General features: G+C 36.9%; 1 protein-coding gene across 1 annotated transcript in view; it reads left to right on the top strand.

The window, feature by feature from the left end:
• The window catches only part of LOC104731940 (putative glucuronosyltransferase PGSIP7), a 214799-nt gene continuing 203253 nt past the window's right edge, over positions 6517-18062 (top strand). Inside the window, 1 exon segment of the mRNA XM_010451451.1 lies at positions 6517-6860. Within this exon segment, the coding sequence (XP_010449753.1) occupies positions 6517-6860 (344 nt within the window).

Here is an 18062-nt window from a genome sequence, read left to right as displayed (position 1 = left end):
GATTTGATATGTGAGTGTTTTTTATTTTTAATTTAATTATATTTATTTAAATTAGTTAATTAAGCTTAATTAATTTTTTCTAATGGCAATTGAATGTAATTTTTTACACATTTTAAGGTTAGTTTCATATTTGTACTTCTTAATTAATATAGTAGGATTCATAAGTTTAAATCTAAGATATATTATATTTTGTGTTGGGATAAATAAAGTCAGCCGAACAAATAGAGACTAACCAAAATAAAAATAGTTTGGCTTTCACAATTAAGGATCCAATTAAAGATCCATGCTAAACACGCGGATCCTATAATAGAGTATTGGATCCTTTAATGAATTTTCAATAACTCAATTATACACAGTGTTCAAAAAAGCGCTAGGCGTTAACTAGGCGGTGATGCAACGCCTAGCGCCTAGAACGCCTAATCGGAATTTAGACGGTTTTAGGCGGTTTAGGCGTTTACATTATAAACTATTATATATCTGATATTATATACAAAATATATATAAAAATAATAAAAATATTAAATCAAAAACAGAAAAATAAATAAAAACATTATTTTAATTCATTTTAAATAACATATTAAACATTTATAATTATGTTTATAGAAGTAAACTTTAAATATTTTAAATTTGTGCAATTAAAATTTTAAAAATACACTAAAATGATGATACTACAATTTTAGGCGGTCAAAGCGGTCGTCTAGGCGGTGCTATAGCGCCTAGCGCCTAGACGGGGCGGAGGCGGACGCCTAGAACACTTTTTCGAACATTGATTATACCCATATCAATTTCAATTAATCATCTCTATTATGCTTAATTGAGTGGCAATTGAAGTAAATAAAACCAACATTTTGGACATATTCAATTTTGTACTTCTCTTTTAATGTTACTAGGTAATATCCCGCGCAAATGCGCGGATTGTTATATAATATAATATATTAATTAATTTAAATTTATTTGATAGTCATAAAAATTAACAAATTAATTAAAATGTCATTAAAATTTTTTACATTTTTATTTATTCAAATTATACAATATCAAAATATATAATTTATTAAAATAAATTCATACATACATTATACATATCTCTTAAATTTATTTGTTTTTTATGTTCAACTTTGGTAATAATTTTCATTAGTATTTTTGAGCATTTGAGGTGAATATAATTTTACTATATTAAAATTTTACTATTAGATTTAAATATATAATTTAAGTTTTTCATATAAATGAACACATAAACTAAAGTATTTAATAATTAAAAGGTAAACTATTTTGAAAGTAAAAAATACATATTTCCTATAAAATCATATGAAATGGAATCAAAATTTTAAGATACAATCCAAAAAAATTTATAATTTTTTTATTATTATTCTCTAGGTTTGGTTATAATTTTTAATCATTGTAATAAAAAGCTAAATAGAAAATAAAAAATCAATTTTTTTATATAGAAAAATCTTTAAAGTATATATTTGAATTAAATTAAAAAAATAGTGATTTTAATATCATTATATGTTGAATCACAAACTGAATATAATGACTATTATTCTAAAATAAATGTATTACAATTTTGTTGGATGTAAGTGAGAGTTTAGAAAAATTGATTTGATAATTATATTACAATTTTTTTTATATTCCCCTCAATTTAAGTTATATTGCTAGGCTTAGTTTCAATTTTTCATCCTTGTAGTAAAAGCTAGAAAGAAAATAAATATCAAATTGTTTTTTTTATATAGCAAAATCCTTAAAGTGCATATTTGAATTAAATTTTAAAATAAATGATTTTTATATAATTATAATGATGAGTATTCTAAAATACATTTATTACAATTTTGTGAGGTAAGAGAGAGGTAAAAAAAAATTGATTTGATAATCATATTACAAAAATTTCCTTCATGAGAACATTTCAAATTTTAAGAATAAAATAAATATACATGAATATGTAAAAACTAATCAAACATCTAAAGTAAATAATTAAGATGTTTTCTTTACCTTGATTCCTTTATTATGAGATGGTGATAACCAAAATATTATTATGAAAACAAAGAAGAAGAAAGAAGTACATAAAACAAAGAAACAATAAAATTCAAAACAATGTAAAATATATAGTAAACAAAAAGTATATTCAAATTCTTATTTGGGTTTTCAACCTATGCAAGAACATTATAAAAAAACAAAAAAAATATTTAGGATTTGGGATATGGTGGAAGAGGATGAGAGAATGATATTTATAGGATAAAAAGTGATGGAAATTATATTTCTAAAATAATTAAATTAGAAGAGTTACAATTATAATTAATAGTGTATTTAAATGAAAATGAATGGAGAAGAAAAATTTAATTCACAATTTATGTAATTTCAGTTACAATTTAGTAGTAAAGAATGAATATAAAGTATGCAATTGTGTTGTTTAATTAAAAATAAATTTTAATTTTTATAAATTAAATGTCAAATGAACCAATAAAGAGAGAGTAATAATAATTAGACTGCAATATATATTTTTGTGTTAGTAATAATAATTAGGAAAATAGAATCTTATATATAAGTATAAAATGCCAGCATATTTATATATATATAAAAGAAGTTGTATACCTATTCGTCAAGTAGTGTAAAGGCTGATAATTTTACCATTTTGATGGAAAGCTTTTGATTGCTATTTACGGAGAAGCTGACCGGATTGCAGGTCCTTCAATGGAATGATACTCAGTTACTCATAGAGGAATGGGAGGTGTATAGAAGGAAATATACATAGAAGAAGCGGACTTTCGGAATTACATACGAAATAATAAATGGAAACACCATAAATATTGGTGTTAATGATAGTTGGCTATCAATATAAGGAGTTACATTTTCGGAATAGAGGAGTTACGTTTTTGGTATAAAGACTTTTCTATTAATCATATGATAATCTAGCCTTACGTTTTTGGAATAAAGGATCACCATAAATATTGGTCGTAAATTCGTAATGATAGGTGGCTATCAATAAAAGGCGTTACGTTTTTGGAATAAAGATTTCTCTATTAATCATATGAATAATCTAGTGTTACGTTTTTGGAATAAATGATCACTATAAATATGTGTGGTAAAGATAGGTACCTATCAATAAAAGGAGTTATGTTTTTGGAATATTTTTGGAAGTAAGTCATGGAGTAAACGTTGAGCAAAGCAAAAACAGTCATAAAGGATGATGTTTTAGAATTTTTACTTGAATTAAGAAAAACATTTAATGTTTAGCAATAAGTGTATTATTTATTTATAATAACATATTTTATAATTATTAACCGATAGTTTTTCATCAAACTTTTAAATTCTCATTTAATGATTCTTGATATTTACAATTTCTTAACATTAATTGATAAAAGCATACAGGAAATCATTTTTTGTGATACAAGAAAAATACTAAAACATCATCCTTTATGATACAGAGGGAATAAGAATAATCAAATACAATTAAGAACACCATTAAGAGTAATTTAAAAACCTATTAAATGCAAACCAACCAATAAGGAGAAACCAAAACCTTACTTTTATATATATGATTAAGATTCAGTTGCAATTTGACTAATTAAATAAGAAATTTTGGACATTCTTAATTTTGTACTCCTCTTTTAATGGTATTAAGATGTTATAGAATATTTTCTATCATTATATTTTGAAAATACAACCTTACAATTGTTCTATAGAAATGAGCTTTAGGAGAAACATACATTATTATATTAGCATACATATATATATATATATATAATTACATGATTACTATTTATGATATTATTGGAATCATATTTTACATAAAATTTTCATAAAAAAATATTAACTTATTATCTTAACAAATTTTGTTTTTTTATACTAACCCAGTTCGGAACCAATAAAACAAAATTTATTAATTTATAGTGTTTTTTTTTTTTTTTTGTCAAACAAGTGAAATTTTCATTCAAATCAAAGCCTCATGAAGAGGGAGGTTATTACACCATAAAACAAGATAAACATAGGAGAAAAAAGATAAAAGCTCCATGAGTTCTTCAAGGTGATGCTCAACTCTCTAAAGTTTTGCAATATCTGAAGGATCTATTGGGGCCAAGGTGGATTCGACCATGAAGACAGGCTTCGTGAAATCCTTGATCAACGAGTGATCATAAGTAACTCTAGCGACTAACGCAATCGAGCTTTGAAAAGAGTGTTCCACAAGGGTGACACTAGATGGGTGTCTCGCCAACATGAGAGGTAAGGTGATTGGGGGAACGTCCTTTTGAACTTTAAGATCAGACCTCATGGCATTAGAAGGAGCTTCAATCGGGGATCGCAATAGGTGGGTGCCTAACCGTAGCAAAGCAGGTGAGTCCTCCCTCACATGAAGCTCATGGCCATGGAGGTTAAGGAGTTTCACACAAAGCTTGCAGTCGGTTTGGCCCTGAGATATGAGAACAGACCCGAGCTTCCTATCGTTTATTGGTATATGACAATTGGGGACAAAGGGTGGCAGCTTCAAATTCACGCAGCTTGTTGGCTTAGATTTCAGATCATAGCTCAGTAATAAAGGCATCCACACACTGCTAAGTAACTGGCCTCGACAAGGATAAATCTCAGACCATTCTATAGAACACATCATGCTGCTACCGAGGAAACCTCGACTTGACCAAACAGCTATGATCAGAACTAGAGAAGAAGAGTTTAATATCACAATGTCATTCACGGGTGTAGATAGAGTAATCCAAATCCCGATCAGCACAAACCCATTACAGCACAAGAAGCTTCGGTGCCCACCTTGACTGATTTTCAAAAATATAGACTTGATTTTCCAGGGGTACAGAGGTGGCTGGTTGACAAAGCATCGGTAACCAACACTCCGTGGAGGTGTGATCATAACGCCGTTGCTTTTCAACATCTTCAGCTGAACCCGAAGCAATGGTATCAGGATTTCAAAGATACAATGCCAAGAATCGTTCAAAGGGTTCAAGTCGAAATTCAGATGGAGACTACATCCATCTAACACAGAAGATCGGACTACCATATTGAATTGATTTGGCAAGCAGGAGAGAGCAAAGGACTTGTACCATATGCTTATCGAATTTGAGCAATAGCTTTCGGTATAGAAGGCAAAGCCGGCATGGGGCATCGAGCAGAACAAACCGGGAATAAAAACTCAATCGAGTTGAGGTTACAACGATTAAATTCCTTCCTAAGGTACCTGGACCAATTAGAAAAAGTATCTGGTTTAAGAGATTTGGATATGGGCCGAGAGTGAAGTTTTAAAGGGCCAGGTCCAATAAAGGGAACCACCAACTGGAGTAGGTCAACCACTGCCGCCGTCGTCATCATCGCCGGTACAAGCGTTGCCGACTTGTAGATCCGGTGAATACGGTGAGCGCCGAGGGTCACAAGGCAATAACACACCGGAGATCGAGGGAGAAGGGTAACCCGTACTTCAGATTCGAGTAGGTCTAGTGGTAATTTGGATTCGAGAGATTTTCCTTCTGTCGACTTCCGGACTGGCGTGAGCAGGGCATGAAGAAGATGGCTCACAGAGATCCATCTATGTAGTCTGTCAATTTCGCACTCGCCGGGACACGACAGGGGAAGTGTAGGAGCAAAGAACATGGTGAGCAGACACGGGAAACAGAGAAACCACAAGCGAGGGAAACAGAGAGAGCACAAGCAGTTGCACAGGAGTCGAAGTCTTGGATAGAAGTCCTGATGCCGGCGAACTAGAGCTCCGCCGGCGTCAAGAGAGAGAGGGCTGTTAGATTTATCGATAGTTGTGCCTGAGAGGGTTTTTAGTTACACTCCAACCTACATCCATGTATTTAGAATATTTTATTTATAGTATCTATTAATTTATAGAAGTTTTAGCAGTATTTCCAATTTTTCCACTACAGTTTACTGTTTAACAATGTCACATTAGTGTGGGATTCTTAATTGTGTCCCTTGTCAACAATGTGGAGATTTTGTTAACGGGGCTAGTGGGTCTGTTCCAATTCTTACGTTATATCTTTGTGGGAAAATGCCTATTGTCTTTGGATGGATACTAGCGTCCTCTAGTGAACTTTAAGAAACAAGATGCAATGTTCTTCAGGCCAACAAGAAAAATAATGCATGATACAGGAAAAATGAATACTATTTTACAGTAAGAGTATCAGAATTCTCAACGCACGCCCATTCAATATCGAATTTTGGGTGTTCAACAACCAGTTTTCACTAGTTCGTTTCGAATATATATAAGCACCTAACCCAAAGATCTCTCCAAAATGTTTATTTCCTAAAATGTATAAACTTGGGGAAAAATAAAAGAAATTGAAAAATAGTAGTTTCCTATTGGCCACTCACAAGTACACCCTTTTTTAAGTCTTCTCCAGTCTCCTAGAAACAGGTCTCTTTCATAATTGTTCCATTACATTAAGCGATTTACATTTATATGTGTAAAAAACCAACCCCAAATAATAGTAATAAAATAACCTTAAAAGTTGAAACAAAACCTAGTTCTTAAAGTTAGTTATGTTGTCTAGAGTAGAGATGACAACATTAAGCATGTGTTTGCAAAGAACTATGCTGTTCTTCACTTGTTGTGTTGTAATTCTGTCACTTTTGATCATTGAAACGGCAGCGTTTAACGATAAAAACCAGCTCTTTCAGCCGCTCGAAACAGAAAACGCAAACGCGGTGACCGCGGTGATGGAGCGAGGGTTAAAAACCACGCCGCGGCCGAAGCACAAGAACGCTTACGCGACGATGATGTACATGGGAACACCAAGAGACTACGAGTTCTACGTTGCGGCACGTGTGTTGATCAGATCGCTCAAGGGTCTTCATGTGGACGCTGATATCGTCGTCATCGCCTCCCTCGACGTCCCTCTCGACTGGATTCACGCAATGTAACTCATCTTCTTCATCTTCTTTTTTTCATCTCCAAAACGCTAACGTTTTAGTTGGTCAGGAAAATAAAAATATATCTTGGTTTCTTCTTTTAATCAAAGCTAAAACTAAACATATTTCATAATATTTATAACAAAAGTATATCTTGGTGATGGAAACGGTACATTAAGTAAAGAGGTAAACGGGATTGTGGTGGTCAAACGTATTTGAACGAGAGGCGGTGGCTTACGTATATGTTGCATGTACGTAAATGCAAGGCAAGAAAAGGTAAGTGTGTGAGCAAGTTTTGCTTCGAAGCCAAAAAGATGTGGAAACATATAAGCTGCTGCAAGGTCCCTGATTGCACATACAGATATTGTCTTCCCACTTGGAAATTGCTTCATCATTACAATGAGTGCGGGAAAAAACCGTGCCCTCTCTGTGGACCTGTCAAAAGCTACTATGAAAAGAACAAAGACACAAGTGTATCTCTCCGTAAAGCTAAGTATTCAAAACGTCAACCCAAGAAATCCTCAACATCCAGGAAACCAAATAAAAAAAGAGGTGTTGAAGCTTCATCTGTTGATACTGATCTGAAACCCTCAATGAAGCGCCTGAAATTACAGCAACCACCCTCCCAAAATGCCACTCCCGAGACAGGATGTGCTGTTGTTGTCTGTAAACCTGATTCCTCGTTGAGTATGCCTACGGATAAAGATGCTTTGAAACCTGACAAAACTGATCAGGTTATGCCTATGGACATGGATGTTCCTAAAACTTGTGGGATTCCCGTTACCCGGGAGCTGGAGAAGCTTGTTTCTGAAGATACTCCCAAGGGTAAAGATTCTGGTGTGTTTACAAAGGATGACAAAACTAGTTGCTTACTGGCACAAGCAAAACCCAAATGTATAAAGAATGAAGTAATAAGCGCATCAAAGATATGAAACAGTCTGTGGACTTTGCGAATGCTTCTAAAATGGAAATCTCCTCACTCGTTGAGTTATTCACTCCAGAGCAAGTAAAGGGGCATATCCGCAGTCTTCGTCAGTGGGTAGGCCAGGTAAACAGTCACATTCTAAAACTTGAGTTTCTTCTCTTGTTCTGTTGGTGCATTCTTTTTTGTTCTAAAGTAACTAAATTTCTTTCTTTTCAGAGTAAAACGAAGGCAGAAAAAAACAAAGCAATGGGGTGCTCCATGTCTGTGAATTCTTGCCAGTTGTGTGCTGTTGAGAGGCTTGTATTCGAGCCAATACCTATTTACTGCTCGCCGTGTGGTGTACGCATCAAGAAAAATGCCTTGCACTATAGTGTTGCGGCTGGCGAGTCAAAGCATTATGTCTGTGCACCTTGCTACAATGAAGCGCGCGAAAACTTGGTTTCTCTTGATGGAACTTGTATACCGAAAGCAAAGCTTGGGAAAAAGAAAAATGATGAACAAACCTCATCACTTTTATGATTACTAAAATTTGCTTCTTATTTTTTGTTTTTGTTTTTTTGTATCCTCGTCTGAACCAATGGTTTTATATGTGCAGTGGGTTCAATGTGACAAGTGTGAAGCCTGGCAGCATCAAATTTGTGCTATGTTCAACAGCCGAAGAAATCATGGCGAAGCCACCAAGTACACTTGCCCTAATTGTTATATACAAGAGGTGGAACGAGGCGAAAGAAGACCATTACCACCCAGTGCCATTCCAGGGGCAAAAAAATTACCAGTTACTGCTCTTAGCAACCATATAGAGGAGCGCTTATTCAAAAAGTTGAAGGAGGAAAGACAAGAGAGGGCTAGTCTTCAAGGAAAAAGTTTCCAGGAGGTGATCTCTCTTACTCTATAACTCTTGTCTAATCTGAACTGAAGGCATATCCTGTTGGAACTGAATTTTCAGAAACAAGTTTCAGAAAATTGCAGGTTTTGGGACAATGACTTTCCGGTGACTTTCCGGCCAAAATCCGGCCAAATGGCTGATCGGAATTGTCTGGTCGATAGTGCAATGGAAAGCTGGTAACGAGTACTACAAGATGGTATACTCATACGTCCAAAACGGAGTTAATTTGAATGAGAAATAAGAGTGTGAAGTGAGCTACTTGGGATGGTTTGGGAAATATCCCACATCCGAAATATGATTGATTTTTCACTCATATATATATAGTTTCACACTCTTCTAGTTTCAAAAGTGTATAGAAGGAAGAGGGAAGGTTCCCACACGCGAACCGAACCGAACCGGGCCGAGCACGGATGTGGGACGGGCCGGACGCGGGGCGGGCCGGGCCGGGCTGGTCTCGGACGCGGGCTGTGGTCTCTTGGGCTTTTGGGTTTTTGGGCTTTTTGGCTCTTGAGACTGCTGTAGGCTCATTTAATTTTTTGGAAAGACTTGGTGTGAACTCCAAGCAAACATGAGCAGCACTCCGAGAATATTCACTGAATATTTTCTTGAGAGCTCCCTCCTTCCACTATATATAGAGGCATAACCTCTCATTATTTTTCACACACAAAAACATAAACACTCCTTCCTCTGAAGATCTCTCTCTCCCTCTCTCTTGCTTAGTCCAAGTAAGTTCTTAGTTTAGTAGTCTCGAGAGTATAACGTAGATCTGTTCGCTTGAGTTCTATTACTGGTGTGCTACGGTAATAGTTCGTGATCGGTTGTATCCTGGGATTCATAAATCGTGATTGTCCGAAAGCACTTACGGCCGATTTATTGAATTAAGGAAAGAGATATCATATCTCGCCTCCGTGATTTATTTACTGCTTTATATTATGCTGTTGTAATTCGTTTCTGATTTCGTTAATTTAAATATAATTCGCATATTTTCTCAATTCGATTTTTGCGCTCCTAACAGTCTTAATTCAATAAATCCGCTTTCTGCTTATCGCTTTAAACGGATTGAGAATTTTTCGAATTTTTTATTTATTTTAAAAACGATTTCAAAATCTTCTGAAAAACTGTTTCTGCTTTCATCTTTCGGTGCTTACGCGGAAAGTTTTTGAAGAACGCTTTTACTTTAATTATTTCTTCTCTACTCTCTCTGGTTTCCACGAACGCTCTTAATTGAGTGAGTTTGTGAAACAAGTTTCTGCAAACGCTTGTTAAGCGAGTTTGCAAAACTAATTCAGTGTAATTTAATTACTTGAATTGTTTGATTAATATATTAATCAGATCTGTTTATTGTGAAACAGAAAAATGTCTGGAGACAACACCAACAACGTTGACGGTGATAGGGTTCCTGCAACCCCTGTTGAAACTCCTGCGGAGTTGGCTTTACGCCTTGCTAAAGAACTTGAAAAGACGAAGCTTACCGATTCGGGTATGGAAAACGTGCGCCGAAATCTGTTCGGTAATGGATCAACCCACATGGGGATACCACCTTCGGCTTCCCAAGGGATGATGCCAGATAAGTTCGATGGCAAAGCTGGGTTCAAAACGTGGCAAAACAAGATGCGCTACTACTTGGCCAGCATGAACATGGAAAGGTACCTCACAGAGGATCCACCAATGCTTCCACAAGGTGACACTGACGTGTATGTGGTTGGAAGTATGGATAGTTGGGCTCAAGGAGACTACTGTTGCAAAGGTCAGATTCTGAACCGTTTGGTCAATGATCTGTATGACCTCTACAGTATGTACAAGACTTCAAAAGCATTGTGGCTAGCTTTGGAGACCAAGTACAAGATTGATGAGTCTGGGATGCAGAAATTCTCAACAACGAAGTTCCTGAATTTCAAGATGGTGGATTCCAAACCAATTATAGAACAAGCGGAAGCTCTTCAACGCATCTTTCAGGAGATCGATTTGGAAGGGATGTCGATATGCAATGTCTTCAAGACGAATTGCCTGATCGAGAAGCTACCACCAGGCTGGTCGAATTTCAAGCATTACCTTAACTTCAAGCGTAAGGCAATGTCTCTTGATGATCTCATCCGTCGGTTGAGAGTTGAGGACAACAATCGTGGAGCTCATTCGGATGCTCAAAGCCAAGGGCATGATGTTCATGTAGCTGAGCATAAGGCCAAGTTTAAAGGCAAGGGTAAAGGGATCTCTATTCCTCATAAACCGTTGAAGGTGTCATCTGGACCAAACTTCAAGAAGAGCAACATTGAGAGGAAGTTCAAAGGGAAGTGTCATCATTGTGGTAAGATTGGACACAAGGCTGATGTTTGCAAAAGCAAAGCAAAAGATCTCAAGTTGCAAGCAAACCTAACTGAAGAAGACATGGTTGCGGTGGTTACTGAATGTAACATGGTGGAAGACAACCCAGTGGAGTGGTACTACGACACTGGTGCTACCACACACATATGCTCTGATAGGACCATGTTCACCACCTATGTGCAGAACAAGTCAAATGAGCAGCTTTTCATGGGCAACACGGCGGTGTCCAAGATTGAAGGTAAAAGCAAAGTGGTTCTGAAGCTAACTTCTGATCGTGAGCTCACCCTCCAGAACGTGAAGCACGTACCTGATATGCGGAAGAATCTCATCTCTGGAACAGTGTTAAGCAAGCATGGTTTTTCCATCAATTTTGAGGCTGATAAGTTAGTTCTTAAGAAAAATGGGATGTATTTGGGAAAGGGTTTTGTTAAGGGTGGACTGATCAAAATGTCTGTAACGACAGTCCATCCAAAAATTGTAGCTTCTGCTTCTGTTGCTGAAATGAAAGAAAACCCTATTGCTTACTTGGTTGAGTCGTTTACTACTTGGCATGAACGTTTAGGACATGTCAATTACAAAACAATGCGAAAAATGCAAAACTTGAATTTGATTCCGAAATTCAAAACTAACCAAGAAAAATGTGAAGTGTGCGTACAGGCCAAACTCACTAAAACTCCCTCACCACGCGTTGAAAGAACAACCGAACCTCTAGGTTTAATTCACACAGACTTATGTGATTTAAAGTATGTGCAAACTAGAGGTGGTAAGAAATACTTTGTTACCTTCATTGATGATTGCACAAGATATTGCTATGTATATCTCTTGCATAGCAAAGATGAAGCACTGGAAAAATTCAAAGAGTTCACCCTCGAAGTAGAAAATCAGCTTCAGAAAACTATAAAAGTAGTTCGAAGTGATAGAGGAGGAGAATATAATGAGCCGTTCAATGCATTTTGTAGAGAAAAAGGCATTATACATCAGACAACCGCTCCCTACTCGCCAGAATCTAACGGAGTAGCGGAACGAAAGAATCGAACTCTGAAAGAGATGATGAATGCGTTGTTGCAGGAATCTGGGTTAGCCCAGAACATGTGGGGGGAAGCTTTGCTTACCACTAATTACATCCTCAACAGGATACCGCATAAGGTTACTGGCAAGTCACCATATGAGCTTTGGAAAGGTACAGTACCTTCGTACAAATACCTCAAAGTGTGGGGGTGTCTAGCAAAAGTGGTTGTACCACCTCCTAAAAAGGTCACAATTGGGCCTAAGACCGTAGACTGTATCTTCATCGGATATGCACATAACAGTAGTGCATATCGATTTCTGGTTCATAAATCAGATATTCCAGATATCCATGTGAATACAGTTATGGAGTCAAGAAATGCTTCATTTTTTGAAGACATTTTTCCCTGTAGGAAAACTCAAAAACAGACTCGTGAACAACGAGATGCAGCGACTTTGGTAGCTGGCAATACTTTGAGTACTACTTCTGTAGAATCAGAACTGGAACCTAGAAGAAGCAAACGAGCTCGCAAAAGTAAATCGTTTGGTGATGATTTTCTGATGATGGCATTACTAGCTGAAAATCTACCAAGAACATACGCAGAAGCTATGTCTACACCTGATGCACCTTATTGGAAGGAAGCAGTCAAAACTGAAATAGACTCTATCATGCAACATCATACTTACGAGATGGCAGATCTACCACAAGGATTTAAGCCTTTGGGATGTAAATGGATTTTTACGATAAAACGAAAACCAAATGGCGATATTGAACGGTACAAGGCTAGGCTTGTAGTGCAAGGATTTCGGCAAAAAGAAGGCTTAGATTTCTTTGATACCTATTCACCGGTAACAAGACTATCTTCGATCAGGATGCTCATAGGTATTGCAGCCTTGAGAAAACTTGAAATCCATCAAATGGATGTAAAAACTGCTTTTCTTCATGGAGATTTAGAAGAGGAAATCTACATGAAACAACCTGAGGGATTTGTTATTCCAGGACAAGAACACAAAGTGTGTAAACTTGTGAAGTCATTATATGGACTCAAACAGGCTCCTAAGCAGTGGCATGAGAAGTTTGACAGTATGATGATGTCTAATGGTTTTCGCATTAATGAATGTGACAAATGCATATACTACAAAACTACTCCATCAGGGTACATTTTGTTATGCTTATATGTAGATGATATGCTTATTATTGGCAGCAACAAAGACATCATAACTCAAACGAAAAACATGCTCAAAAGAAATTTTGACATGAAGGACTTGGGTTTAGCAGATGTAATTTTGGGGATAAAAATCATCAGAACTGATGAGGGCCTTATCTTGTCTCAAACCCACTATGCTGAAAAAGTGCTTGATAGATTCAAGCATTACTCAAATGGGACTGCAAAAACTCCAGAGGATCCTCAAATTCACTTGACCAAAAATTCTGGTGAACCTGTGCTGCAGGTGGAGTATGCAAGAGTAATTGGCAGTCTAATGTACTTGACAAACTGTACAAGACCGGATTTAGCGCACTCTGTAAATGTACTTAGTCGCTACACAAGTAATCCAGGACATAAGCATTGGATGGCTATAGCTAGAGTTTTGGATTATCTACGTTATACCAAAGATCATGGCTTGCACTATGGTAGAGAACCCGGAGTTTTGGAAGGTTACAGTGATGCCAACTGGATCGCAGACTCGAGAAACTCAAAATCCACAAGTGGATATGTTTTTACACTTGGAGGTGCAGCAGTGTCCTGGAAGTCTTCCAAACAAACTCTGGCAGCTAAATCAACTATGGAATCTGAATTCATAGCTTTGGAGATAGCTATGTCAGAAGCTGAATCACTTCGTAATTTCTTGGAAGACATCCCAATGTGGGGGAATCCTGTGCCTGCAATACGTGTACACTGTGATAGCGAATCGGCTTTGGGCAGGGCAAGGAATACCCATTACAATGGCAAATCTCGTCACATCAGACGGAGACATAAAACTGTTAGACAACTTATCTCAACTGGTGTAGTTACGATTGATTACATCAATACGAAAGAAAACCTAGCGGATCCATTTACAAAAGGTTTGGCGCGAGATCAAGTTATAAAATCATCAAGAGGAATGGGTTTAAAGCCTATGACTTAAGAGGATGTTTGATGGTAACCCCACCTACTCAGATTGGAGACCCCATGACCTAGGTTCAAAGGGACAACTAAATCAAGCTGAATCTGCTACAAGCACTAGAAGACTTTTGTCTTTTCCCAGTTCCTAGAGTGATGTAAAGTGCTTCCTGTATGTTAGAGGTTAAGCATATGCTTTTAATGATTTGAAATGTAGCTTTGTAAAATATTTGAAATAATTACAGGATATTTCTTTAAATACAAGCAGCTTATATAAATCACCTTGTGAGTGTGAAATGGGGCCGTTTCTAGGAGATTATATGAGGCTATACTCTCCAAGTTCACTCATGATTAACCAGGCATGTTCAAGGCCACAATGAACACAATAGAGAACCTCGTTCTACGAGAAAACGAAGCTGTGTTATGCCTGCTGTCTAAGTTTACATACAAATCCGGATGGTTCAAGACATCATGTTCACCAACTGGCCGAGTAAACTCGACAGGTATAACAATGAGTCGGTTCAAGGTTGAAAAACGCCACCAACTCATATACAGTTAGTTTTCGCATATACTCTCGAAGGTCTGTCTAGTCTAGCTAGTAGTGTCAGTCTATAGGGTTAGTTATGTCGTCATATGTTTAGACTTATTTCTATTCATGTGGGGGATTGTTGGAACTGAATTTTCAGAAACAAGTTTCAGAAAATTGCAGGTTTTGGGACAATGACTTTCCGGTGACTTTCCGGCCAAATTCCGGCCAAATGGCTGATCGGAATTGTCTGGTCGATAGTGCAATGGAAAGCTGGTAACGAGTACTACAAGATGGTATACTCATACGTCCAAAACGGAGTTGATTTGAATGAGAAATAAGAGTGTGAAGTGAGCTACTTGGGATGGTTTGGGAAATATCCCACATCGGAAATATGATTGATTTTTCACTCATATATATATAGTTTCACACTCTTCTAGTTTCAAAAGTGTGTAGAAGGAAGAGGGAAGGTTCCCACACGCGAACCGAACCAAACTGGGCCAAGCACGGATGCGGGACGGGCCGGACGCGGGGCGGGCCGGGCCGGGCTGGTCTCGGACGCGGGCTGTGGTCTCTTGGGCTTTTGGGTTTTTGGGCTTTTTGGCTCTTGAGACTGCTGTAGGCTCATTTAATTTTTTGGAAAGACTTGGTGTGAACTCCAAGCAAACTTGGGCAGCACTCCGAGAATATTCACTGAATATTTTCTTGAGAGCTCCCTCCTTCCACTATATATAGAGGCATAACCTCTCATTATTTTTCACACACAAAAAACATAAACACTCCTTCCTCTGAAGATCTCTCTCTCCCTCTCTCTTGCTTAGTCCAAGTAAGTTCTTAGTTTAGTAGTCTTGAGAGTATAACGTAGATCTGTTCGTAAGTTCTATTACTGGTGTGCTACGGTAATAGTTCGTAATCGGTTGTATCCTGGGATTCATAAATCGTGATTGTCCGAAAGCACTTACGGCCGATTTATTGAATTAAGGAAAGAGATATGATATCTCGCCTCCATGATTTATTTACTGCTTTATATTATGCTGTTGTAATTCGTTTCTGATTTCGTTAATTTAAATATAATTCGCATATTTTCTCAATTCGATTTTTGCACTCCTAACATATCCTATATATATACCTTATGCCGCTTTACTTATGTCCAAGTTATATTTACAAAACAATTACTTTTATTATTGATATGTCAGGTCCCTGGAGCGGAATCACTTACTGTCAGAGTTGTGGCATCGGTTGACAGAGTATTAGAAGTAAAGGATCGTTTTCTTGAGCTTTTCCGAGAAGATAATTTTCCTTCTGAATTCCCTTATAAGTCCAAGGTAACAATGTGTTCATTGATTGCTTCTTATTCATTTTTTTTATGATGCTTGTTTGGCACTTACAGATCTCTCTCTCTATGTTCTTTCTATATATATATTTCAGGTCATTTTGTTGTTTCAGAAGATTGAGAATGTAGAAGTATGCTTATTTGGCATGTTCGCCCAAGAATTTGGAACAAAATCTGGACCTCCAAATCAGCGGCAGGTCTACCTTTCGTATCTGGACGCAGTTAAGTATTTCAGGCCTGAGGTTCGAATAGTGTCCGGAGTGTTAGAAACTGAAGTTTCTGAAACAGAGTATTAAGAATGAATTGGACTTTGTATCACAATCAGATTTGATAGTGATCAACCCAGAAAATAAATAGAAAAACTTTTGTCTCTTTATTAGATAGAAAAAGAAAACCAACAACTTGTAATTCGACAATACAACAATGACTTTAAATAAACTTTCAACAGAGTCGAAAGTGAAGAGATGCAACTCTTCTTTCTTGTGCCTCTTAACTAACAGACACGACTCTAACACTCACTCCCGTAACCGACACGACTCTAACAACAAACTTAATTATGACTAACACTCCTCCTTAATTGAGTTTTGGTCTCATACCAAGCTTGCTCCTTAGTTCTTCAAATCTTTTGTTGCTAAGTGCTTTGGTAAGCAAATCAGCCAGCTGAATTTCACCTTCGCAATACTTGAGGTTTATGAGACCTTTGTGTTCTGCTTCTCTCACGAAATGGTACTTGATTTCAATATGTTTTGTTCTTCGATGTTGCACTGGATTCTTCCCAATCGCAATTGCCGACTTGTTGTCGCAGTAAATTGGAACTCTCTCTTGAGAATCAAAACCAATATCTTCCATAAGCATTTGTAACCAAATTGCTTGATTGGTTGCTGCACAAACTGCAATATACTCTGCTTCTGCCGTTGATTGTGCCACTGTTTGTTGTTTGCTGGATTGCCAACAAAACACAGCAGATCCGAGAGAGAAAACATAGCCAGATGTGCTCTTCTTGTCTTCAACTGAACCTCCCGACTCACTATCGGAGTATCCATGCAACTTTGGATTCTCAACACTTGAAAACTGAACGCCAAAGTGAGAAGTACCATTGATGTACCTTAGAACCCTTTTAGCTTCTTGATAGTGCTTGTTAAGTGGCTTTGAGATGTACCGTGATAGATATGAACTTGCAAACATCAAGTCTGGTCTTGATGCACATAGATATAACAATCCACCAACAATACTTCGATATTTTGTAGGCTCACCGTATTCTTTGTGATCCTCAACGTCCTTGCCATGGGGTGTAAGTGGGGTGCTTACACTTTTGCTTCCTTTCATGCCAAACTTCTCAATCAACTTACCTGCATATTTTTCTTGTGAAAGAAAAACTCCTTGATCATCTTGAACTATCTCCATACCCAGAAAGTAATTTAACATTCCCATATCTATCATCTCAAACTCTATCTTCATTTCTGCCTTGAATTTGTCGATGAGTTGTTTATTGTTGCCGGTGATTATGATGTCGTCCACTTACAAACTCATGACCAAAATGTCTTTGTCTTTCTTCATCACATAAAGAGCTGCATCATTCACACTTCTTTGAAAACCATGCTGAAGAAAGTATGCATCAATTCTCCCATACCAAGCCCGAGGGGCTTGTTTTAAACCATATAAGGCTTTCCATAGCCTTAACACTTTCTCTTCTTCACCTTCTTTGACAAAACCAGGTGGTTGTGACATATATCTCCTCATCAAGCTCTCCATTTAGAAACGCTGACTTGACATCCATTTGATAAAGCTTCCATTCCATTTGTGCCGCAAAAGCAAGAACAGCCCGAATTGTGTCATGTCTTGAGACAGGTGCAAACGTCTCAAGATAATCAACACCATATTGTTGAGAAAACCCTCTTGCAACTAACCTTGCTTTATACTTGAATGGAACTCCATTTGTATCTGTTTTGATCCAATATATCCACTTCACGCTTATGACATTTTCATTTTCCGGTTTCTCCACAAGTGACCATGTTTTGTTTTTCTCTATCATCTTGATTTCTTTAGTCATAGCTTCTCTCCATTCTTTAATTCCACATGCATCATCATAAGATTTTGGCTCTTCAGAGACA

The sequence above is a fragment of the Camelina sativa genome, chromosome 12 (assembly GCF_000633955.1).
Source record: "Camelina sativa cultivar DH55 chromosome 12, Cs, whole genome shotgun sequence".
In the NCBI taxonomy this organism is placed as follows: domain Eukaryota; kingdom Viridiplantae; phylum Streptophyta; class Magnoliopsida; order Brassicales; family Brassicaceae; genus Camelina; species Camelina sativa.
Note: the sequence above shows the minus strand (reverse complement) of the source record. Positions and strands in the feature narration are given on the sequence as shown.